The sequence below is a fragment of the Agelaius tricolor genome, unplaced genomic scaffold, assembly GCF_023055355.1.
Source record: "Agelaius tricolor isolate 1412-34295 unplaced genomic scaffold, bAgeTri1.0.p SCAF_3, whole genome shotgun sequence".
In the NCBI taxonomy this organism is placed as follows: Eukaryota; Metazoa; Chordata; class Aves; order Passeriformes; family Icteridae; genus Agelaius; species Agelaius tricolor.
The window spans coordinates 50,410,191-50,436,710 of record NW_027269263.1 but is presented as its reverse complement, the minus strand read 5'-3'; the positions used below and the strand labels follow the sequence as shown (position 1 = coordinate 50,436,710).

Here is a 26,520-nt window from a genome sequence, read left to right as displayed (position 1 = left end):
AATGAATACTTACAAGGTTAGGAAAGATTTTATTACTACCTTCTTTCAGGACTGACCTACCAGTGTTTAAATGTCTTGTGAAAAAATTAAAACACCTTTACTTTTGCAGCTATGAAGTCACAAGAACACAAGAGGCTGTAACTTCTCTAGAAAATACTGTACCTGAGAAAATACTGTACCTGAGTGGAACTTCTTTCAAATGTGTTGGAGAGCAGGAAAGCTGCTCCCAGAGGGAGCAGGAATTTTGTAATTAGAAGAGACAATGTTTGGCTGAAGCCAAAGTATTAGAAAAGGACTCTTACAGATCTGCTCTGGAGTCAGTCAGAAAAGCTACCAGCATTTTCTCACTACACAAATGCAAACAGACAGACCTGACCCAAAGTACAGAGATACTATTAAGGATTATTGCAAACATTTGCCACCAGCAGGAGTGTTGTAAGCATTTAGGTGGAGCTGCCTTGGCTCCCTTTAAAACAAGTGTCCAAGCAAAATGAAATATGCCTGGAAAGTACCTGTCTCTCCCCAGTGGCCATCATGGGAGCCTAGACTACTATCTTTGGCTAAGCACTTGACTCTCAGGTTAAATGACATCTGCTATGTCCCTTGTCTAAATTTTTCTGTAAAACAGGGCCTTGGTATGGCTATTTTCTTTGGTATTTTCAGCACTGCAGCCAACAAGAGATGATGTAGTGCAAGAGAGTCAGCTTCTATGCAGCTGAAACAGGACTTTCTCACTGAAAGCACAGCGCTTAGTACAGATGTTTTGCTTCAGCTTGTCATTGGAGGTGGTGTTTTGCTTTAGCCTTAGATACACCTGTATCATTTTAATTAATTTTCAGCCTGAGAACATATTCATAAAGTTGATCTTAAGATATCATGGCAATAAAAATCACTCTGTACAAAACAACTTTTCCTGCAGAAAAGACTTTTCCACTGGAAGAAAGTGAAGAGAGTAGGGTTATGATGCTCTCTCAGCTGGATGGCTGTGTCTTGCTCCTGGCTGCAGCCTGAAAGGTGTAAGAGGAAAAGCAGGGTAGGTCAGAGCTTCAGGTTCACAAAGTAACCCAGCGCTCTAGGAATGCTGCCCTGCCACCTCTGCTTTTGGAGCTGCAGCACTGCCAGGAATGAGACTAGATCTAATAGATGTGCATTCTAAAGAATAAAACTTTTTCATCAAAAGAGTCAAGCAGAACCTGACCTCTCCAGGGCACCTCAAAAATTCTTGTGTCTCAATGCAGTGGATATGTCTCTTACAGCATACTGTGTAAAAGTGTCCATAAATACCTTGAAACAAAACAAAACAAACAATTCTTAAACCCCACACATTCAGATGGAAAATATTTTTTATTGATCAACTAACTTCTTGTTCCCTTACTCCTCACCCATATTCCTGATCTCCCATGATCAATTCCACATGGTTTCAGGATATGCTATTAATCATCTTTTATTTTACTTTATTCCCATGTTACACAACAGGAAGCATGTTTGACAGGACGACTCAGTGAAATAAAGGCCAAATATTTGTTAATCAGTACAGTGTGTAATATTATCCTGAACAATTGAGTATAAATACTGATATAATGGGGAAAAATATTTCCATTAAACTGTTTCTTTCTAGACCAGATTTCCACAAGACAGTTTTAAATAGCTATCAAACCAAAGACATGTACCACCTCAGACAAATAGGATAATTATCTCCAAGGCAAAAACAAATGCAAACACAGAAAGCAGTTGTTAGATATACTTAAAGAACATGGTCTGTCATGGTGAGATCATCAGAATGGCATGAGAAAATCAAGACAGGAAATTGCAAAGAAGAATAATGTATCAAAGCTGAAAAAACTTCCTCCATTATTCATTTCTCAAAAACTTTTGCTTATGGTTTAAAAATGAAAGCTACCAACAAGAAAATCTGAAATACTTGTTTTATAGGTACACAAAGTACCATGAAAGTATTCACTTACAGCATGTTTTTTATAAAATACTACTTTAGATGGGAAATGTGGACCTGATTTTCTAGGTGATCTAAGACCCTTTTTTAAAAATACTGGGAAATAAGGAATCCAAATCTGAATTTGTCATATTAGAGTAGGCTCAACTTGCTAAATTCTTCACTCATGAGAATAATCTCACAGTAACTAGAAAGTACTGTCATGAGAGATGACCAGTTAAACCAGATTTGCAAGTTGCACCAAAATACAATGTTGAGAAGATACTGAGGACCTTGAAAACATGTTGTTAAATTTAATGCAAGGACTCCACACTCTTCATCCTAGGAGAAAAACAGAAGAGGAAAGAAGATTGTTGTGAGGTTATTTTCTCCAAAGTGTGAAAAAGTTCATTGCTATAGTTAGTATAAAATAACAAATCTGACCATTTGTCTACAGCTTGTGTACTTGACTGTCACAGTTCAAACAGTGTTTATATGAACAAATAAGCAAAATCAGATACTTTTTTCTGAGTGGTTTCTTCTGACAAGGGAAAAGACTGCCTCAAGGCAAGGATGGTAGCCCCTCCTCAACCACACGATTTGCAAAGCTTTTGCAAGGCTGCATCTTTTCCCCGTTTTTGAACAAGACTTTTTCATCTCTATTTTCTCTGGAGTTCTAGGTAGCTCCCACTCTTCTAGGTTGGCTCTGAAAGGTATCCTTAAAGGAAGAGAATTTTTAAGGGCTCAGGGTCGACCAAACTACACCTCCATGGGCTGCATTATTTACTGATTATTTGTCTATAGCCTAGGAGAGGTGTTTAGTAAAGGACTGTAGCAATAAGAAGCAGCACTGGAACAGCTGAACAGACATGTTCAGTGTCTAATCAGTGAGAGCACAGAGGGATCTGACCTGCATGCAAATGTCAGTGAGAAAGCAGGGGACAGGGGCTAATAATGTGAATATCATGCACAGCACATCTGAGCTTGTTCGAGGGCTCCAAAGGTTCTGTTGTTAATTGACAAATTTCTCACTACCACTGGTTCTTTGCCTCTCTTTCTCCTCACTTTGGCAGCAAGGCAGCTACCTCTGATTCCAGACTAAACTGCAAAGAGAGAAAGCAAGAGAAGAGAGAGCACAGAGGCAGGGAATGTCTTCAGTGGGAAAGGGAGGGTTAAGAACCTGATACTCCTTCTAGCTGTATACAAAATTCATTCAGATATTCCTTCTGTGCCTGTTACAAGGCCAGTGATATGGTTTCAAGATTAAAAACCCCATCCATTCCCACAGATGTTTCAAACTGTAAATTAGATGGATAACTGTGTGTCATGGCTTTTGGTGGGTTTCCATCGCTGTATGACTGACCATGAAAACCTGAGGGAACAAGTTCAAATATAGGTTGCCATTTTGTTTTAATTATGATTCACATATTTATTCCCAGAGTAACTGATATGGGTTATTGTTTCATACAAAATACATAAAGTTCTTATTTTATAGGGGAAATAATGTCTCAAAATGCTTGGCTTTATTAAATAGAATCCAGAAAAGTAGTCAAAAGAAATAGAAAATTTGAAAGAAGCACAAAGTATTGCCTCCAAGTCAATGCTATTAAATTCAAAATTTAAAAAAAACCACCACATTATTTTCCTATTTCCATCCATTGTAGAGCAAACAAGACCAAGCCATTGTAATTCCCAAAGTACAGCTTTATAGAAAATATAGAAAAAATATGTACAGCTTTATAGAAAAATGCTATCCATTGTAGAATAATAAATTATACATGCCAGAAAGCTCTTCTAAAAGCTTGATTAAAGAGCAGCCTTCCTGATGGCTAGACACAATGAGTTTTTTGTAATAGATGGAGTCTATTTTGTAATATGACTGGAGTCTTGTTTTTTAATAACATCATGAGTCTTCTGAACACACTGACAGTGCTCGTTATCTTTAACAGTAACACTTAACATGCACGTTTCTATTTTACAAAGATGTACACAGTATATATTTTTACTGTGCCATTACAAGATTATTTGTCATTTTCTCTGACATTTGTATAAAACATATTGTCACAGATTACAGACAAATCTCAAGGTTAATATTGCCTTCACTTTTACATGGATGGCTTTCCTTAATATCTTAGGCCGAAACACAACAGCATCCCAGTGTAACAATTATCACCCTTGGTGACTGCTTTAAGAAACCTTCATCACATCCTGATTTTAAAAGGCTAGTGTTTAAGAAATACCTTTTTAATAGAAAATATGCATTTAAGAATACAAAAGCCCTTAGTAGTTTTGCTGTCACTGATACATTAAAAACTTTACACCTGAGAAGCAGCTGGTGGCTTCCAGTGAGTCATTAAGAACATTGGAATTATTGCAGTGAGACAGACCAACCCAGTTCAGTGTCCCATCTCTGACCCTGACTTGTACCATCTTGCTTACTGGGAGATTTTGGGAACACTGGTCCACAGAAAGAGATGGATTGATCTACCAACTAATGTAGATCACATCATCCCAAAACCATAAATTATGTCAGGATCCATGAAGCATGAGGTTAATGTACAACAAACACAGTGATCACATATTACAGTTCTGACATTCTTGATAAGTGCACATTTTCTCCTTTTTTTCTGAATTGCCACAAATTCCTAATCAGAAGGAAAAAACCCAAAAAACAACAACCAACAAAAACTCCACAGAAAAACATACAAACAAAACAAAAAACCAAACCAAACAAACAAGCTTGTGAGAAAAAGTTCACTATTTAAATATTTAAATCAAATATTGTGCACAAAAAGTTCTTTAGTCAGCTTTTGATGTTCTGCTATTTTCATTTACAGCACAGACATGTTCGCTCCTACTATGAGGTGCAGGGAAATTCCAAGACTCCATCTCTAGAGCTTTTAATTATTTTACATGCTTTTGTCATACTCTGCATTTTTAAATAGAAAATATGAAAAACGAAAATGCATCCACACTGCATGAACCACAACACTGATAATTTAATTTATTCATCTTGAGTGGGCTTGTCACAAGCTTTTCAGTGGAGAAGAAACCTGAACTGGCATTATATGAACGATTACACAGGGAATTACATTCAGACCACAAATTCAAGCTCCCTTCTTTTTATTATCAGGCTTCCAAATCTGAAGCTCTAGTTAACTGACAGGTGTTTTTAGACAACAGGGAAAATCTGTCACAGGACTTACTGTATTTGCAGTGAACTAGAAGGAGATGTAGGTTGGTTGGTTGGTTGTGTGAGTTTGGGGAAGTGTTTTTGGCAACGCTCAGATTGAGGCTTCTCTCAGCATGATTCCTTTTAGACTTTTTAGTTCTAAATTAGTCAATCCACTGCTGTACTGTTCACCATAAACCCCACAGCCTTAATTTGCTCTGAACTCACTAATTTCTACAACACCTTACTTTCAGGGCTTGGAGGTTCTAGAGTATTCTGGCTCCATAATGTATCTGAGTGTACCTCAAATCATCATAATGATAATGTCCAGAAGCAAACTTCTGTTTGCTGGGAAGTAGAGGGAAATTTGCAGGGGGGAGAACTGACAGCAGGGCTGTGCTGCAGTCACTGCAATGGCAGCAGTGTGTGCCTCTTGCCAAGGTGTATTTTTAGCTAGTTACCTCATGTACTGACACCAAGGTAAATACAGGTGTGACACACACAAACTGGCACAGGGTGGGAAATTCACCCAGGAAGCAGAGGCAGCAGCCAGGCACACAAGTTGCCCTTGCAGAGCTAATTAAAGTAGCTCATGAGGTATATGGGTCCTCTGTCTATAAAGGACTCTGAGCATATTCAGCTCTCAGGCACACATCCACATTCAGTCAGGTGAATCCCACCTCAGTTTCCCAGTTTCAAATCAAGACCCAAGCTTCTTTTGTTAACATGCCTACTTACCACAGAAGGTATCACAGATCTGCAGTGGAACTGAATAATCTACATCTGTTCTCCAGCCCTTTCAAAAGAAAGAATTGAGGCTTATTCCCCTTTCAGCAGAGCTGTTACTAAGCACTTGTGTTGACAAAACGAGATTGCTTTATTAGTTTACTCAAGGGACTGCATTTTAAATCTGTTTCTAAATATACACATATGGAGATTGCTGGTCTAGTATATATTGAGTTGCAATCACTTTTAGGTCTCTAAATGATAGAGCTAATCATAATTTTTGTTGTTATTGTTGTCTGACAGATAATGTCTTACTTACAAAATAAATAATTTATGCAGGAAATTATCAGTCTCCCCACCAAATTTCATTTCTCCTTAAGGAAAGAACTACTACTCTCATTACTCAGAAGGTTTTTGCCAATCTCACTTTCATCTTCCCTCTTTCTTCCCAGCAGCAGAAAGTGAAGGTGAGAAGGGCCTTCCAGGGCAGCTACTGGAGCCTCAGAGCTCCACTCTCAATTTCATTTCTTTCAGTGTCTGCTGAGAACATTAACTCCAGAGAGGCATAAACCTATCAGCTTCATGCTCATTTTCTATGAACAAAATTTCTTAATGAAGTTCAGCTACAGAAATAGTGTGCAAAAATGTCAGAAATAATTTGCTCAGTTCTACTTTCCTGAGTGCTAATTCTAGGACACCATGCACTTGCTCTGCTGTTTACTATATGCCTCACCTTTTCTAGTCAATGTCAATTTTTGAAAATTCATCTATTATTTACTTGAATCTTTTGATAGCTTGGAACTTTTTTTTTTTAATGAAGGAACACATAAAGACAGGATTAGCAATATCTTGATGATATCCTTTTATCTGCCACTGACAAAGGAGCAAGATCATGGAGAGCAACTTCTCAGTTAATTAATGTCATCTCAAAGAAAAGTGGTGGCAGCATACCAAGCTTTAAATAATGCTCTTTGCCAACTTGATTTGCACAGTAATCAGATTTAGCTGGGAAGAGAGAGCAGTGAGAGTACATGCTGCTTTGCTTGGTGTTTTAATGACTTGTTTATTAGTTTATTTTGTACAGGGTACCTGGCAAAAAGCAAGACACATACCTGAATGCAAATTGTTGACCCACACATTTCCTGTGACATAGTGATTGAAACAGGATCTCCCTAATGAATAAAAAAAAGAAGTTGAAAATCACTATTTTCCATACCTGGAAACAATGAAAACATACTGTGTCTCTTCCAGTTCTTTGCTTTGGTTTCCAATAATGCTATTAGAGTTCTACTGTGTTAGAAAATCAATGGAAGGTTATTTCTTTTGAAAGCTAACCACAGATCTCAAAGACCATAAGCAGCTGGTGTAGTTTTGCCAAGCACAGTGTGACAGCACAGGAAGAGGGCAAATGTTACTGCATTTTATGGAGCATCACAAGGAGGACACTCTCCCCCCACTTTTTGGTTCCTCCCATCATCTTCACTTCTTTTCCCTGGTGTATGAGCTGAAGGAATGACCCTGTCTTTACAGTTCTTCTGGACTTCCCATCCCATTGTATGCAGAGAACAAGCTGAGCCTTAGGGCAAAATTGTCCTAAATGACTGGCTTGACATTTAATATTTGATTGATTATGGTTTGTCCTCCAAATAATGTCTGTTACTGCACCAATAGCTATGCACGCTACACTGCTCTCTTCAGGGTGGCAAACTCCTAAAGTAGTTTGGGGGAAATTAGGTGAATAAATTCAAGCATGACTGAAGAGGAATTCATAGTTAGAGGATCAGCATTGGTTTCTGAGAACACAGAGTGAGGTCTTGATGAAAACTTTGTGTATAATGCTCATGGTGTTGAGACAGGAACTGTATGTAATTTATATGGGGTCCCATTCTGTCACAGTAGCAGAGGACATAACAGCTCTGTACCAAAGGGAAGAAAACAGCATTTCTAAATGCATCAGTGCCTTCATGAAACACACACTTCAATATCTATCTGTGATTTATTGGTGCTCCACCATTACCCCTTTCACTAAGCTATTCACACAGGGAACCTTTAAAACTAAAAAAATATAAACTCCACAGATTTCATGTGAAATAGACCAGCTGAAGGGAACCTTCCCAGAGTGTTGACAACTCTTCTACAAGACCTCCATCTCTGCCAGTAATACAGAATTTTCCAGACAGCTTTTCCCTTTAGGACAGACTCTTGATATTACCACCAATGCCCTCTGTGGTCTGTGTTAATTAGGATAGATGTTTTTTCCTAAGCCTTTTGCCATGATTATTCAGCTCTGGGAACTCCTAGAGGAGCAAGATTTTGTCTTCCATTTTTGCATGTCCTCAGACTGTCCTGAGTTGGAAAACTCTTTGTATCAGCTTTTTTATCAGGTGTTCTGTTACATTCAGCACCAGAGGTGCTAATCTAAACTGATTCATTAGAAAACAAATTCAGCATTCAGTGTCCAGCCCATCATGTTGAGAAATGCTTGTTCATAACTGCCTGGTATGTGCACTCTTCTCACTAGAAGAATGACAAGTACCTGAAAAAGGCAGAGTTGCACTGTGTCCCTGCATAGTGACAAATAAGTACAGCAGGAATATACCTTACAGAGAGGACAGATGTAGGAGCTGTGCTTGTGTGTCCTAAAACACATCCCCCTAATAGCAGAGTGAAGTCAACAGGCATAGCCAGGAGTAACAATTCAAATCACAATATCTAGATTTCTCAAATTTCTCAAAATTCATCATGTGCCAGCTCATGTGCCTGGTCAGTGAAGCAGACAGCAGGAGCACATATTTAGCAGTGGATCTGAGGGTACTGAGGAGCTGGCTGCTGACCCAGACAGATGTATTTCAGCATGGTGGTCCCAGTAGCTACTAGGATCTATCCTGCTAATATTGTCCTGTTTAAAAAATAATACTATGGCCTCTCTTTAGCTCTTTGACCTCACTTTCTAGATGTGTCTCTCAGCAGATCACAGTTTGGGCCAACAAGGTAACTGATAGGCAGGGTTAAAGGGCAAACCACAGTGCTGCACTGAAAATGTATGGGACAGAGACTAAGTTGCAAGAGAGGAATGAGGCTCTCATGACTAGCTGCTGCCTGACACTGAAATCTGACCCTCCCATAATCCTTCCCCACTCTGTCCCCATTTTGTTGGATGAAGCAGTTGTGTAGCCACACCATCAGCTGGCTCAAATAGATAATTTGGCTGAAAATGAACCCTTTTTGCGTGTTGAGTTTGTATTGCCAGCTGTGATATTTAGAGTTCATAATGGATTGATGCCTCAAGTCTTACATTTCATGATGTGTGATTTGCCAGGTCAGCTGTATCAGTGACCCATACATGAAATATTAACAGTAACACTTGCTATATACATAATACAAATACCACACTGCAAAAATGACATTAAAAGAATATTAAAGTTCCCCTCAATAGTCACATCATTTGATGTGACTCATTTGACTTCAGGATCTTTATTTATTTCTTGTTTCAGTGTGAGATCAGATTTAGAACTACATGCTTTTAAAATGTTCCAGTAATTGTTGCAATATGTACATGGTTCATTAATGGATTCAGGCTGCAGAACAATATATGGAATAATAAATGAATGAAGTTAGGTATGTTTAAAAGCCTTAAAATATTTAAGAAATAATATATACAAACCACAGAGACTGAATGGTGCATCCCAAGAGATTCACATGAAGCCATCTGCGTCCTGTTACACACAAGCACTGAGAACTGTGCCTTGGTTTGGGATGTGAAGAAAACTTGTATTTGTTCTGCAACTGCAGCAGTCCTCATTTTCCAGGCTGATATTAGGGGAAAATACTTACTTTTAGATGTACAAGGACCATACAGTATATTCTAAAATTTATGCCTAAAATAAAAGCTTTTTGTATTTTTATGTGTTATTAAATGATATGCAAGTAAGTATTTTTTCTACAAGTTACTTTTTATACTGATGAACACTAGATCTACTGAGGATACATAGAAGTAAAAAGCTGTCAAGTCTCTTTGACTTAGTTTACAATGTACAGTGTTGTTGAACATTTCTCACTTCTCATATCCAGTGATTTAAATATTTTCCACAATATAATGTTATTTACAATTTCCACAATATAATGTTATTTACAACTTAATGTTTATTTACAATTTTAAAAATATATATTTACCTGGAAATTCTCCATGAGCAAATGGACATTTAATCCAAGATCCTCGTTTGGTGGTAAACTGAAAGCAGAGAAATCTGTTATGAAAACTGGATTTTCCATTTCAATCTGTGGCAAATTTTCAACTAGTGATGATCAGGGCATTCCAGAAAGTTGCAGAAGATCAATTCACAGCTTTCCTCCTTTATTGTATCTTCCAAACCTTGACTTAAATTAGATCCCTTAATTCTTCAAGTATTTATAATCATGCATATTTTATAGAAATATCCGGTCCCACTGACTTGAAAGTAATTTAAAAGAAAACAATAATATGCCTGTATTGGCCTTATTTGGATTTTTTTTCTCTCAAATAGAATAGTAAAAGATTCTCCATTAAATGTACTGTTTTGATAATTTTATTTTCAAATATTTACTATGAAAAACTTTATATGTTAAATTTAGCATATTCTTCAGAGTTTGCATTGACCAAAAATATTTTTTCCTGCTTTTCTTAAACAGACAAAAAGGAAGGGAACAATCTGACCCATGTCCTATCTATCATTGCTGTTGCACTTTAAAACTATCACCTTCTAATCTAATCCTTCACTTTTCCTTCATTCTCAGTTCCCATTTATCAGAGCTATGAAACAAAATATTGATCATAAAGAACATCAGCAGCTCATTTATTTTAGAGACAGAAGGGCAGTTAATCTGTGTTTTACAAAGAAATTCCTTTACCTTCATGCAAAGTCTTGGGTGAGTGTCCACACGAGAATATTTAACCTGCTGAAAGACAGAGCACTCAGCATTATCTAGTTTTATTAACTAGTTTCACAAAATCAACTTCTGAAATTTTCATGGCTTGATTACTGCAAAGGCAACTGATTTGTTTAATTCATAAATATCCCAGGAAGTTAATCACATAAAATGGTTAGAAACAACTGCTGCTTTGGATTACTGAATAGTTTGCTTCTTTTTATCTGCAATATGTAGCATTTTTTACGGTCAGACTGACCCATTAGAGCTAAATTAATTGATTCTATGGTGGCTTGAGCAAAATTCTGATTACAAAGTCAAATTGTTTCAACCCCGTATTTTCCACTCATGAACAACTCATCAGAACACCTAAGCATACATCCAAAAGTATTCCACCATCAGTTGGGAAATCTTTGAATTTTCCATACCCATATTTCAAAACAGGGAAACATAGGCTGAATTTTGGAAATACACTTAAGCAATCCAAAAAATGTTGTGTTTCTTGATTAACAATTGTTTACCCACCAAGGGCTTCACCACAAAGAGCCTTTTCTTGTATAAACAATAGCTACACATATTGCTACATGATCAATCCTACTTAAATAAACCCTGCTGCTAAAGTGACTGAACACCCTACACAGCCAAACACTTCCTTCCTGTAACTTCTTTTGAGAGCATAACAACAGTGTCCCAGGAGATAGTTCTGTAGGAGTCTGCTCAGACCTGGAGACAGCTTTGTCATTGACAGAGAAAGCCCCAGCCTCAGTAAAGAGAAGTGATGCAGCTTTTGTGCCTAAGTCAGTACATGTGCATAGTATTAGAGTGTGTGGCCTTGTCTGGATTTACAGGGCAGCTGGCCCTATCTGAGCAATCTGCAGTAGTTTCCAGCATAGTACAGGGATGGTTTTCAGGGTTACAGTACAATAAATGGACCAAATTCAATATCAAACTTGTTAGAATTAATGAGGAAAAAAAAGAGAATCCATTCTATCCATGAATGTTAATGATCCTTGTGGGTCCCTTCCAGCTCAGGATATTCTATGGTTCTATGATTAATATTAATGTTCAGTCATTAAATGCAATCAGTAAATACAGAAAAACACTCATACTCTGTAATAAGTTTGGTTTCTGTTCTGGTGATAGATACAACCATAATCAGCCAGACCCCATTTTAGTCTTATTTTCTTTTTCTCCCTTTTTCTCTCCTGCAAGCAATGAATTGTACTTGTTGCCAGCAGATAAATGATCCCAGAGGGATCACTCACATCTAGAATTAAATTAATCTGTTTTTTCAGGATCAAAGCTTTGTTGGAACTCATAAATGAAGAATCTGAACAATCACTAAAGGCTTGGCCAGGAGTTCCTAATCACAAAAGCATTCAACAGTCTGGAGTCAGCCCCACCCCTTCCCCAATCATGTCATCAGAATAACAATATTAATCCAAAAGTTTCAGAATTAATCTCTTGTGTTTGATTTTTTTTTGCCTTTTTTGTTGTTACTTTAAGTTTTCTGCCTTCTCTCCACAATCAGACAAGCCTGAAACTTACTTTTCACAATAAAACAAATTCTAATGAACTTCAAAAAACCAGAGCATTCAGTATCATCAGATTTCAGATTGAAGTGTTAAGCCATTCAAGACATATGCATTTGAAAACCCTTCTCAACTTGAGAAAATAAGTGCTGGAAGAATTAAGGGACACAATATTTCAGCACCCACAATTTCAAGACACTGGACCAGGTTGAGGAAGACACTTCAGGAAGATCTTAATTACAAAACAATTGTGCCCTACTAAAGTACTGTTATGTCTCCAGAAATATGTAAAGAGATTTAGCTTCATTTAATTTATATTTCTGGTCTAAATGTTAAATACCTACATCTAACCTAATCACAATAGACTCTTGTGACAGTAAAAAGAAGGTGGTACCATCAGAGAGAAATCCCTCCAACCTACAATGCCTATCTCGAGATGAGAAGAGCTGTCCTCGCAGTGTGTCTGTTTCTTACTTTAAAGGGAACCTGACGTGAAATATAAATAAAAAGCAGATCCTATTTGCCCCAAAGAATTTAGCAAACATTACTAGCTGCCCAGTCATCTCCACTTGTTATTTCTTTATAATGAGTCAGTGACTATTTTGAATAAATCATGTGATTAGTGTGCAAGAACAGACTGTGATTATGAATCGTTTTAAGTAGCAGAGAAGAGAGGAATTGCAACTGCTCTTATTCCAAAACCTAGCTCTTCACATTTTGCCTTTGGTGATGTTTTTCAATCTCACAGTTTGAATTAATCCACACAGCTCTTACTTTCTCAGAAGAATTTTTGAAAGATTTTTCTATATCTTCACAGTGGTCATTTGACTTGGTGAACCTGCATAGGTTAACCATGACAAGGACAGGACAGGCTGGCTCCCAGGCAAGGGTTTGTGTTGAGGGGTTATAAACAATATTGTCCCATAGCACCTGTGTATCTGTGCACAAAGAGAGAGAGAAAACATTACTCAAAATGTCCAGAAAGGAATCAACACAGCTAATAAGTCTGGTACCTCTACATGTGCTTTAAACCAAAATCTTGGACTTAACACAATAAAACACTTTTTAGGCCACACTTTTTTCTATTTGCCTGGTAAAAAAATTACTTTCATATGTGTGCAAATAAGACAATTTCTTTTTCTGTTTTTCTGTTTCTGTCTGAGCTGTCATCTCAGACAAATTTCTGATATTGCTGGAATATTTGTGTGAATAATTTCCTGTTAAGCATAGAACTCATATATAGTTAACTGTCTCCTTTTTCAACTCCTTGCTCCCTCCTTTAAGTTGGGTATTGGACACCCTCAAATGGCTCCTTGAAGCCCTCTTCTCACACCATTTCTAAGCTGACCTTTTATTCCTTCTGCCCAGTTTGTGTGTCACTTAAGCAAATGTGGGAAATGACCAGAAAGTTACTTAGTGTTTTTGTTGGCATAAACTTGGTGAATTATTTGGTCTGACAGTAAGTTGTTTCATTTACCCACAGTAAAACAAACCAATATGATTACTTCCTTGAAGTTTTGCAATACATGATTTTCAGTGTAGATTAATTTAAACTGTGGCATACTAATGGAGCAGCTGAAAGTCATTCCTATAAAGAGTAAGTATGCAGTACTTGCCATTTTCAAAGGGGCAAAGTTGTATCCTCCTTGCATCTGGAAGTGCCAGCCAACCCTACAACCAAACAGTGGACCTCAGTTAGAGGTTGTCAATGTTTTTTAACATTTTAAAATTTTTAAAACATTTTTAACATAAATGTTTTTAACATTTCAGGTAGATTGTGACAGAAATTCTTCCTGCCAAAGATAAGGATGTTTGTTAGAAAGCTTTGGAAATTATTTTTTTAAAGTTTTGAACCATTTTTTATTTTGTTGTTCATCATTGGGGCATTGAACTAAGGTGATCCCTTCTAACACTATATTCCTATTTCTAAGCTGTATATTTGGTCCAATTTCATTTAGAAAATCGTCCAGTTTGATTTTCATTAAGTTTCTTATATTGTCATTACTTTCTAGGGAAATCAAAACATTCAATAATCATAATATAAGATCTCCTGACCTGGGCAATGGCAAAGGATGCATCCTTAAAATCTGAAGACTAACACTTAACCCAATCTTCAAGTATATGTGCATGGCTGCTGCCATGCCCTATTTATTTAGATTCATCTGCAAATGTTTCTGTTTGCTTAGCAATCGTATTGCAGAACTTTCTGCATATACACTGAGAGAAATAAAATTTTTCTAGTGATCTCATATTTTCAGAGTGGAATGAAAAAATTCCCTAGGCTTCAACAAGACTTTGTGGTTCAGCTTGCCTATTTAGGTATGTGATTTTAGGTCCCACAATGTAGACATCTAAGTGTCACTAAAGTGCCCAAATTACTGTCACAGTAGCCTTATTTAGACCTAGCCAGTGCAGCCAGTGGAATCTACAGCGCAGTCCAGCACATCCCAAAAGGATAGGCCATCTACCTTTGGTCAGTTGAGCAACTGACTGTATTAACTAGATCTCCATTGACTCTAAGACTTTACTCACTTAATTCAAATGTAGATATCTATATTTGGATATCTACATTTAGGTATCTTAATCTGCAAGGTAAATCCAACCCCAAAATTCAGTGAGAAAACTAACTTCACATAGCATCTTTCTACGTTATCAGGATAATTTTAAATTTGTTTGGGTGTTTTATTCCTTGTATTAAAGACATTCCAAAATCTCACTTCTCAGGTTAACATAAAAATCTGTAACTATCCTGAATATATGCATGGAATGAAGTTTATCCCCCTTCATTCTCATTGCAAGAATGGCTTTAGTTTAAAACATATCTCATTTTTCCTTATAAGTGACCCTTCTGGTCTGTATTTGCACAGCAAACATAATTTCTCTTTGCATGTGTTTTACCAGGCTAATGGAAACATGGTATTTGAATCTCCTTTGTAAAACAGTCTCTTCATTCCCCAACCACTGCAGATTTTTTATGTGCATCTTCCTTTTGAATTGATCTTTGTTGAATATGGATACAAGAATTCCTTACAGTTTTTCAAAGGCCTTGCCCATACTTTCCTGTTAGCTTGGAATAATCTAACTGAGTAGACTTTTGTTCATGTTTACATGTTGACATCATTGAAGCAAGCTAGTTAATCACCCCGTGATCACCTATTTCACCCAGATCTTTTTTCTTCCACTGTTATTTCTAAATGAGGACTCACATCTTACAGCAAGAATTCTTTTTATCAGAGCAAATGCATGAACTTGCACTTCATCCTTTACACTTCATCATCCTTCATTTATGTCACATATGAAGATCTCTAGTCTCCTTCAATCACCCTGACCCCCTTCCATTTTGATTATACATCCCAACTGTGTTCCAGCAAATCCTATTACACATTCCTGCATTTTGTCCCCATGTCATTGATGAAATATGAGAATGACTCTAAGTGTCATCCTTAAATAACCTCCCTACCAGTACAGGCTCATCCAACAGGAGTTGCTGAGTTAGCCCTGCAGCCAGGTATTTGTGGGAAATCGGCAGGAGAAATGCGGCACTCAATATGAGTGATCAGCAAACTTTATTGAGTGTCATTTGAGTGATCTCAAACTTTATTGATAGTTCACACATATTTATATTGGTGTTAATGAAGCTCATACATATTGCAAAGCTGAGCTCATCATTGGTTAACTACTTATCAGCCAACCATGCCTACTTCTATATTCTTATGGTTATTCTGTTACTACTTCCACATTCTTGTGGTTATTCTGCTGAAACTATCCTCATATTTTTGGCAAAAGATCTCTCCTCTATCCTGTTGTTGCACCAAGGGCACAATGTCCTTCTCAGAGGTTGGACACTGACTGCTGAATCCTAGACTTGTCTCCTTCTAAGTTAACCAATGGTATCATGTCGACGTGACCTTTCTCAGCTAGCCAACTGTCCACAAAGCTCTCCACAGGTATTATCTACCACTCAAATCTTGCTATCACTCTCAGTTTCCTCAATTCCTGTTCTAGTTTCTCATGCAATACTATTTCAAATGCTGCTGACATTCAGTCAGATTAAGTCTTCTGTCTTTTCATTGTTTATAAGAAATCAGCCAAAATAATATTACACATCATATTTCATAAATTATTATAAATTTTATCCCATTTTCTTCTGATTGCCATGTTTTAATTAGCATTTCCTAAAAAAATCTCTTCCTTACATTCATGTAATTCCAAGGTCAAAAAAAACCTTAGTCAAAAACTTGGGTCTAGAGCTTTTTTCTTCAGGTTTTTCCTCATTTCTTAGCACAAATGCCTGATAAAATTTCTTCAATAAGAAACACAAATATATACCAAATTCCAGACTGTATTACCTCAATGCAAAGACAAGGAAGTAGCTGAGAATATTTCAGAGAAACGGATTTAAAAGATTCTTTTCCTTCTATCTGAAATGAAAAAGATGGTCATAAGTCCAGGACAGTAAATTTCTTTTAATAAAGCTAAAGGATAGAAATAGATATAGATGATATAGATATAGATAAATATAGACAGAGATTATATAGATATAGATAGTTACAGATATAGATTATGTAGGTGATAAAGATGATATAGCCTTAGATATAGACATAGATTGCATTTCCTGTGACTATGACCTTAATGAGCATTGCCACCTGCAAAGCACCTCCCACAGTTCCCCAAAACACCAGGAGTTTATCTCACCACAGCAAATGCCCCAGCATCTTCACAGGTGAACCATTTGTGGCACAGGCGAAGGTAATAATCTTGATCTCGGGGAAAGTTGGATACATTCACTGTTACAATTTTCCTTGCCCTGTCTAAATTATAATCTAACTTTCCAGCTGAAAAAAAAAAATAAAATCAAGCATGAAATTATTATATCTGTTTCTTTATAACTTTATTATTTCTATTTTATCTATTTATAAAAGGGACAGAATACATTTCATAACTTGATGGAGATGAAAATCAACATCTATAGAATCTTACCTAGAATATTTGAAATTATTATTACTTTATACCCTAATAGTCCTCTTTTTATTTCTTTAATGAGACATAATTTTCATTCAACATTATTTAGCTTAGCACTTCTAATACTGAGAGGCCAAGACACCTACCAATTTTACCTCAACCTTAGTACTTGGAATTTTATGTAGTTTATGTACAAATATTTGAAATATACACAATAATACTACTATAAGGGCTGATTATCCCAAGATAGTAATTTTCTTACATAGAAAATATGTGGAATTATGACAGACAAGTGTAATATGTGGAAGGAATATTTTTTAATACATATATTCACAGGTATGCCAAAAGCAGTATAGCAGTTTGGAAAATCAATGTCAATCTATTTATGAGGTCTGTCAATAGATAAAACATAAAACCAGCAATCCAAAGTGCATTAAAAGAAGACAAATCTATTTCCAAAAGCTTATAAATCAAATAGAATATCAAAACCTTTACCTCCCATGTAGCATTTTCAATAGAAATACATAGAAATACATTTCCAGAACATTACCTATCAACTACATGGTAATTATAAGTAGTGGTAGTTGGAAATCATAATTTTTTCTCCCTGCTCATTTAAGTATGAAAATATGTCATTGTGTAGGTCACCAGAAATATCTCACAGCTCAAAGTTGCACAGGAGATCAGCTCACCTGAACAAGCTGGAATGTATTTTCCCACATCACTGTTTCTGCAATCTGCAAGGTAGAAGGCAGAGTCTGTTGCAGTGCTGCTTATTCACATAACTGTGTAAAAAAACTGCCAAATTATCCAGTAGATTCCCAACAGGAAACCTCTCTCATACCTCTTTTTAAGGGCAGACTTGTATACACTTTTAGATAAACTGCAAAAAAGATAAGTACTCTTCCCACACACAGAGATTATATCACAATATGCCTTAAGGTAAGGACCTAGCTCCCTATCTGGGGAGATACTGAGAAACCTCATCAGCAGTAAAGGCTGCAGTTGAGGATTTAGCACCACACTTCTTTACCTAGAACCTAACAATAATTTGAGCAATAATATTAATTTTGGTTACTTTTTCCTCGAAAAACAACTCCCGTTGTTTACCAGGCTCAGTTCTCTGTTATCAATAATTCTGTATTTTTGCTATTCTGACTCCAGCCTTAGAAAGAAACACCCTATCTTGCTCCCAGGGAGCTTACCAGAATTAGAAGCCAGGCAACACTTTCAGAATATCTGGTATTTTTATCTCCAAAACTTAACTCTTAAGAACATTAAAACAGCTTTTCATGTGTTGCTTTCACCCCTCCTTGCATAGCACAGTATTGGAGCAGTACTTTACTCTAATTTCCTCACAGAATCCTTTTCCACCAAGAAATATTTCCTATTTTCATTTTTTCACTCACCCTTGTAATGTGTCTTAAAACTGGGCTTTGTAAAACCTTGTTTCCTCCCCTCTTTGTTCACAAAGTACTTATATACTTCAATAGTGAATCAGGACTGATAAGAAAATTAAAGGCTTTTTAAGCACTAAAAGGCCTTACTTGTACCCAAGTGTCAAACCCTACAGCAGGGATGACACTGTACCAAGGGGGGCAAGGGCAAGAATCATCCACCCATGGGCTCTGGAGGTGGGAAGGCAGGACAATCCCAGGCACAGATTGAACAAGGGGTCTCATGTCATTTTTGCTTTTTCCTTCTCTGGCCACACTGTATCTTGGTTGGACCACGGTGCTGAATCTATTTTTGTGTGCACATGGCATAATTTGTAAAAAATTCATGGGGACTTCACGCCAAAACACGGACAAATGCTACCTAATCTTTTCCAGTTACATGTAACAGGCTATAGAACAGGTAGTTAATGAAAGTAAAAATAGATTTCTATAGACTTTCTTATTAAGCTTTCCTCAGCTTCTGAAGCCACCCTTGGGCCACCCCTGCAGAGAAGCAGAAGCTCCATCTGAGGCACAGAGAGCAGGCAGGGCTGAACCTGCAGGCAGAGAAGGAGGACGTGCCAATCAGAAGGGCAACATGGACAAATGCATAGTGTAAGCTCAGTTTTCCACATACCTTTAGACATAAACTCTGGGTTTTATACCAAGCTGAGGCCTTCACTTGCTAACAAAAAAAATCACTGACACATAAACTAAGACTGGTCCTGGCATCCATGAGCTACCATCAGTTAGGTCAGTGAGTCAGGTCATATTGCAGAATGTGATTTGGATGTGCTTTTGCCTTTGAGGTTTTTTTTTTTTGGTTGGTTGGTTTGGGTTTTTTTATTTTAAAGATATTTCTTGAAAAGCATCTGATTTAAGATGTTTCCTACCTTCAACATAGTATTGCTGACTCAGCTTGACTTCACAGTAATGTGGTACAGTTTTCATGGTCACATAGATGTGTTGTGCTACATTGACTTCAATGCAATTGAATTGTACCTGTACCTGTTTAAAACATTGATAAAATTGAGTTCACATATGACTTCCAGATACAGCAAAACCTTTGGTTAAGATAGTCAAGAAAAATATTCTTTGTTCAGATATATTTATATTTAAAAGCAGCATTAAGCAGTGTGGTGGTTTGACAGGAAATATGTTTTCTGGGATGCTGTGGTCAGGCCAATGGATGCTCAGATTTTAATATTGGCACCTAATTGGTACATTGGATCCGCCTCTGAGAGCACAGGGTTAAAGCAGGAGTATTCAGAAGGGTGATGCCAGACTGAGAGTCGATGATTTGGGGGATGGATTGTATTGGGAATTTGGTGGGGAGGAGGAGGAGATGTATTTGTGAAGTTTTCATTTTCCTTGTGTGTTTCTTTTTTTTTTTCCTTTTCCTTGTAGTTTAGTTAATAAATATCTTTTTTTCCTAAGTGGGAGCCTGCTTTGCTTATTCCTGGTCACAACTCACAGCAGAAACCAGGGAGAGAGTATTCTCATGGAGGCACTGGCATTGTGCCAGTGTCAAACCATGACAAGCACTGAATAAGGTAGCAGTAGGAAAGTAAAAGATGCAGATACAACTTGATAAAAGGATTTCAAGGAGTATCATTATTTCTTATTGCTATCACCTTCACCTTTAGAAATCCAAATATCTACAAGCTATCAAATAATCCTAAAACCATAGAAATATCAAAAGCCCCAGTCTATATGCATTTTACAAGCACAAACATTTGCAGAATGGAAAAAAAGTCTTAAGTATTTTAAGTCTTAAAAAAAGTGTTTAAATATTTAATGGCAACTGCAGAAAATGTATTAATTACAATAACAGTTTATGAAACAGAAAGTAATTTAAGAAACAAAAGTTGAGGTCCAGTTATAGCAGGTCATTCCCTCACTGCTATCAGTTAACTATTAAATTCCTTGTAGGTTTTCATGTTGGATAGTCTCCTATCTGGTCAAAGGCATTTGAGGGTAAAAGATGGCTTATGTTACCATTTTAGTCACTGAACTGAAACTAGGAAAATTTCATTAAATGTGTTTGTTGATTCTTGCCTATAAACTTGCTTTACTCTAAAAGCTACTGGTTGCTGACTGGTGGCCCTGCATTGCCCATAGGGATGGATGTTCCATCATCAAGAGACACTGCAGCTGCAGTTTGGGAGAACTTTGTTCCACATGTGCAATCAGTGTAACATTGTACAAAGCACATGAAGCAACATATTGTGTACAGGATTAGTAACCATTGTCCACCAGTAACTGCAAAAATTCATGCCTTTCAAACAGTTGGTCAAGGGTGGTTCTTTTTTGCCTCAGTTGCAAATTTTAGCAATACTTCCCCTTAACAGATACTGCCCCTTCCAAGGGCTTAGGACAGATGAGCACAAGTGCTTAGGCACCTGTCTGTCTTCTAGATGTGTAAACTCCAGTGATATGGTTTGACTGAAGTAATATGCACTTAAAATCTCTGTAGCATTGCTCTTCCTAGACACTGGAGTCAGAAAAGCTTCCACACAATTTGGAGGGCACAAAAAGAAAGCTAGCAGGACTGGTATGAAAATTGAGCTCTGCAGAGAAGGGTTCCCTTGTCAAAAGGTAAGCGGAAGAAGTACAAAGATGGTGGAAAATTGAATTTATATGTTGTAAAAGAGAATTTTGTTGTGGATTTTCATTTGGGTATACTGAAGCATATATTTCATTGTAGTTTTCCACAAAGTCAATAAGAAAAAAAAAGAGATGCAAAATATTTTTTCCAAAGGCTTGTAAGTGTTTAAATGAAAAATTACTCCCCCTCAAAAAAGGAGTTTACCTTCTTTCCATTAAGCATCTTGCTTTTTTTCCTAGTGAATCTCACATTTATGCATTGAGATTGCTGTGTGTCCAGTGAAAAAGAACATATTTCCAGCCCACGAACATTCTCTGAAATGAGTTAGGAACAGATTGCAAAAGTATAATTTAAGCATCTTTAAGACCATCAAAAACATAAATTAAAATAAACCATATCATAAGCTTTCCTTCTAAGTGAAAGGCACATGTATCTCTGTTAAAAAAGAGGCATTATATGTAACTCACACATAGGAGTAGGAACAAGGATTTAATACAGATTGCTATAAATGAAGCTTTAATTATGCAAGTTTAAAAATAAACCTATAAACTCTGAGAGAAGCAACTAGGAAATATCTAAATGTATAACATATGAAGCACATGAATGGCAAGGTGTTAGTAAAAATAGACTATGCACAGGAACTTCATGTACTTTTATTTTCTTGCAGTGCAGAACAGTTACTTCAGATGAATAAACTGTTTCTCCTTCTGTAGGGGCAGTCACTCATGTTCATATTTTCAGAGCAAAGAGAATTAGTGTGTGTGCCTGCATGGATGCCAGAGCAAGAAAGAAAAGGGCAGCTGTGTGCTTGGGGCACTGGCAGAGAACAAGTTACATGTGTTATATTGGAAGCCAGAATTCATTATCTCAGTTCTCATTCACTTGAGAAGGGTCACAACTTCATCCTGTTTTGTAGTAAAATGCTTTCACAAAAATATTTTTCTGAGAACATTACATGAAAACAGCTTGGTCCCAATCATTACAATATGGAACAAGTTTTGGCTGAACAGCCATAAACAGAAGGTGAACAGAAAGGGCTCAGTAGCAAAGCTGATTCCTACCGTCCAGACTCAGTGTTCCTTTAATGTTTAAATGAAGAGAGCATGGGCTTCCTTGGACACATTTCATCACTGTTGAGATCTTCATGCTTTTCAGAACCATAGAAGATAAAGATGCAGGAGCATCATGGCAGAAGCTGTTAAAAATGCCACCTGCAAACGCAAACACAAGGGCAGAGAAAACTCATTGCGCACAGGATGTCTGGGGGAGAGCAAGCACTACAGGGGAAGTTCCTAAAATCAGTAAGAAAGTGACCAGCAAAGCCAGTACTTCACCTAAGACTTTCACACAGCAAACATGGCTATGTAGGGGCTTGGAATAAATTTGTAGGCTTAGGGAAATGTTAACCCACAAGAGGAAGCAATCACACTTCTAAAAACTAAGGTTAGCAGAACACACCTTGACTTATACTGGTTCTAATTAATTAGATCTGCTAGATCATGGCTAAACTTATAGTTTATATAAACTTTTTTCAAAACCATTGCCTGTATATTGTGAGCACTCTCATAATAGTACTTTAATTTTAGGACTTTCTGACGGTCTCCATTGCTATTAAAATTTCTCTTTCACACAAGAGGGCACCATTGCATTCCTAGTCATGGAAGAGTGGGATTTCTTAACCTACAGGGAACCTACAGGATTTCCTTCTGCTTTAGACCAGAACAACAAGAGTAGAATAAATATTATCCAGGTCTTCTTCAAGGCACAGAACACAGTAATCAATAGGCACAGAACACAGCTACTATGTCTTCTTCTATTTCCCTGTGTAATTTATTCATTCCAAAGCCTTAGGAAATGGGTTTGCTGAGATAAAACTGTAGCCTTGTATAAAAGGAAAAAATAGTCTTATGGCTCCAAACCTCATCAGTTAGCATATTTCATCTCTTTCTACTTCTCAGTCTGCCCTACACAGAAATCAGTTATTTATTTATGAATTTATATTGGTACAGTGGATTTAATCCCCAGTGTATTCCTTGGACTTCTCTACTTCACATCCATTGTTTGTAGTCCCAAAACCTAGTAATTCAAGAAACTATCAGAACAAATAACCAGGGAATTGGGTTTTGTCCCTTGGCTTTGTTGTATGCAATGCAGCACAGGTCTTTTTAGCTGTAACTATGTAGCTACTATTTCTTTGAAATATATCCTAGATTTCTCCTTTTCATACACAGCATGAAAGTTAAAAACCACACAAGTTAAAAAAAAAAGTATTTTATTGACCATTCTCCTTCCTCTGGTGAGAGGCTAGAAGAACAAAAACAAAATAAACCAAACAAAAAAAATGATTCATATAATTCAGCTGTTCAAAATGCTCCTAGAAGGAGTTCAACAAGTATGACAAAAGGTATGGAAGTATGAAACAGCAGTGCCACAATACTGTGCTTGCCATAAAATTCAGGATAGCACTCTTAATAGAATCATCAGGAAAGGGCACATCCCTCAATGTCAAGCCAAGAACTCTTGTCAAGTGTGGATGCTCATTGACCCACATGGATTGACATCCACAGTTCTCACAGAGGAAAGGTATGGTGAAGGAGGAAATACAAAGCTTATCCTTACTTATCCCTCCAACCCTTCCAGTGAAGGAAAGTGCTCTAAATTCAAAGACTGAGAGTGTATTAACCTGAACAGGACTTCTTCCTGTCTTATGAGATCCTCATTTTCCCAGTGTCCAGTTGCAGCTGAAGGCCATTGTCAAAGATCAGGAACTGATACTGCAGGATGTGAACACAGGCTGACATAAATGTGGCACCTTCCCTTAAATCTGTTAAATCTGTTAGGCCTTAAATGCCCTCACACCTGATATCAGGAGAAATAAGTCCTGTGTGATACATATCACATACACACAGTCAGAAGAGACAAACCCTTCACACCCAAATCTCCATGCTGTTAGCCTGGTTTTGTGTCATTGACCATATTTTGGAGGCAACAGGACACGCTGATAAGAACCAAGTGGAAAAGCATGGGAAAACAAGGACACTTTATCTCAACTGGCAGTTGGTCAACTGTGAATTATCCAAAGATATACTGACAACTAGCAAAGACAATTTGTGCAAACCAATGAAAAAACACAGATCACTCAAAATACATACATAAGGCTTTAAGAGCAGTTGGAATACCTTGACTCTTGAAGAATTTATAAACATTTCCACAGAGATGAGACAGCCCTCAGAAGTACAGTGCACAGCAGCTGGATATGAACACTGTATTCCATGTTCCAAGAATGGGTGGGGTAATAATCCTGAAGGTATCTCAGGATGGAAAGTTATTGCACAACACTCAATTAATCCACCCACAACAAACTGGAAGTTTATCATATTGCAGTATTACTTGGTAATTTTTACTAATAATGTGATAAGTGATGATTAGTTTGAGCTCTATCTCTTTGCTCAAAAATATATTTTCCTGACTGCATCATATGAGATGGAGTTGTAGATACCCAATGGTATCTGGGAGTAATTGTTTCTGCTTAAGGTTTGGTTATTGGTGTAAATTTCTTGATCCAGGCTTATAACCTCACCCATTGCCATGTCTGCATAGAAATTATTAAAGGACAGGGCATTGTTTGTAGACATATGTAGATAGACAGGATAGATAGATAGATAGATAAATACATATTCAAAATGGACAGGTCTTTACAAAGCATTCTGTTTGGGCGTATTTGACCTTATTTTTTAGGGGGTGGGGGGAGGAAAGTGTCATGACTTAGCTGAATTTTCTCCTTAGCCGTTACAGCCTGAGGTGTGATATCATCAGATGTCCCAGGGTTGGAATTATCACATGAAAATTCGAAGTCAACCTGGGTACATTCCTGACATTGGATCAGCATCAGACAGATGCACAAACACTCTGCTGTCCCATCAGCAGAGACACTGTTCTCCTTGATCACAGTTTCTACTTTCAAACTGAGAACAAATATGTTATGCACTGAATAACATGAAATTATGCTTCCACTTTGGATTTTTTTCCATTAATTTTATGATAGATTTTGAGAATTGCAAAACATGCTGCAAAACTCTTTAGTAATAATTTAAATGGATCATATCATGCATGAGGATACTAGCATTGGATTACAGTAAATACATGATACAAGGATGACCTGACAGAAAATAATTTTCATTGTATAAATCATCACAGTATGAGACTCATTTCTGACTAATTCTTCAGTAAACTCCTACTTTATCATCTTTTAATCCCCCCTTAAGATATTTTCTTCTGGAACACACCCCATTTTCCTTTTCACACATGTAGTTTTATCTATACCACAGAAGACATAAAGATACATCTTGCTACACAAACCATCTGCTGGGTAAATCTTACCTAAATTTTCTGTTTATGAATAATAGCTGTAATTAGCCCTACATGAGAGGGAGATTGTTGCTTTAATAAAAGGTTCCTTAGTTATGGGCACATATAAGCCCAGGCATAAAGAAACCAAGGCTTATTATTCAGCATGTAGACATTTCCTTGTACTTTTGCCATCAGCTCAACCACAGCAGATAATTTTTTTAATCTGATGATGCAGCAATCAACCCAGAACTGTCACAACAGCAAATCACACCTTATGTACAGTTGGATAATAGAAGCCAGAGCTGAGGAATGGATATGCAAAAGAAATGAATAGATGGATAATTTGAAGCCTCAGGTAAGAAGATGAAATAGGAGAAGAGCATGAAAAAAAGGCAGAGAAGACCAATTAATAACAAGACTGAGAAAACACCCAATAGAAAATCCTAACTGGTTTTTATCTGATATATCTTCCCTAAAGTATTGTAAGAATCTGAGCTACTTAAGGATACTGGCAGTGCTAAATCTGGGAGCATCTCTAGAATTGCTTCACTGGCACATCAATCCATGACTATAAATTACAGTAGTATTTCAAACCTATTTGCATATGATTTACCACAATATCTGCTGCATCTGTTCATTAGGATGATTCAACAAAATTCGTCAGCAAAGTAGATATACAATCCTACAAAAACCACATGGTGCTCTTCAGTTAATAAATACCAAAATTCACTACTTGTAAGTACTTAGAGCAATTATGAAATTGATTAAATTTTAGACTGACAGCCTCTCTTTCACAAGAGATTGCAATGCACAGTAAATTAAAAGGGTTTCATGGTTATGTGTTCAGAAAACATTTAAAACTTTTAGAGATATTGAACAACACTCTGATATACTGTGCC

General features: G+C 37.0%; 1 protein-coding gene across 3 annotated transcripts in view; it reads right to left on the bottom strand.

Annotated features, from left to right (window-relative positions):
• Window positions 1-1,325: 1,325 nt before the first annotated feature.
• IL17REL (interleukin 17 receptor E like) overlaps window positions 1,326-26,520 on the bottom strand; it is a 45,215-nt gene continuing 20,020 nt past the window's right edge. The window contains exons 3-16 of one of the 3 annotated variants that reach the window (XM_071423823.1): window positions 22,333-22,482; window positions 21,476-21,585; window positions 19,557-19,671; window positions 17,920-17,964; window positions 16,961-17,100; window positions 16,615-16,686; window positions 13,882-13,936; window positions 13,040-13,203; window positions 10,716-10,763; window positions 10,002-10,059; window positions 9,493-9,638; window positions 6,941-7,000; window positions 5,841-5,898; window positions 1,326-2,272 (exon numbers count right to left, since the gene is read on the bottom strand). In XM_071423823.1, the coding sequence (XP_071279924.1) occupies window positions 2,268-2,272; window positions 5,841-5,898; window positions 6,941-7,000; window positions 9,493-9,638; window positions 10,002-10,059; window positions 10,716-10,763; window positions 13,040-13,203; window positions 13,882-13,936; window positions 16,615-16,686; window positions 16,961-17,100; window positions 17,920-17,964; window positions 19,557-19,671; window positions 21,476-21,585; window positions 22,333-22,482 (1,226 nt within the window). In that variant the 3' untranslated portion in view covers window positions 1,326-2,267. Of the gene's footprint in view, window positions 2,273-2,312; window positions 5,899-6,940; window positions 7,001-9,492; window positions 9,639-10,001; window positions 10,060-10,715; window positions 10,764-13,039; window positions 13,204-13,881; window positions 13,937-16,614; window positions 16,687-16,960; window positions 17,101-17,919; window positions 17,965-19,556; window positions 19,672-21,475; window positions 21,586-22,332; window positions 22,483-26,520 lie in introns of those variants that run through there. The other 2 variants (XM_071423822.1, XM_071423824.1) reach the window with 2 other exon arrangements.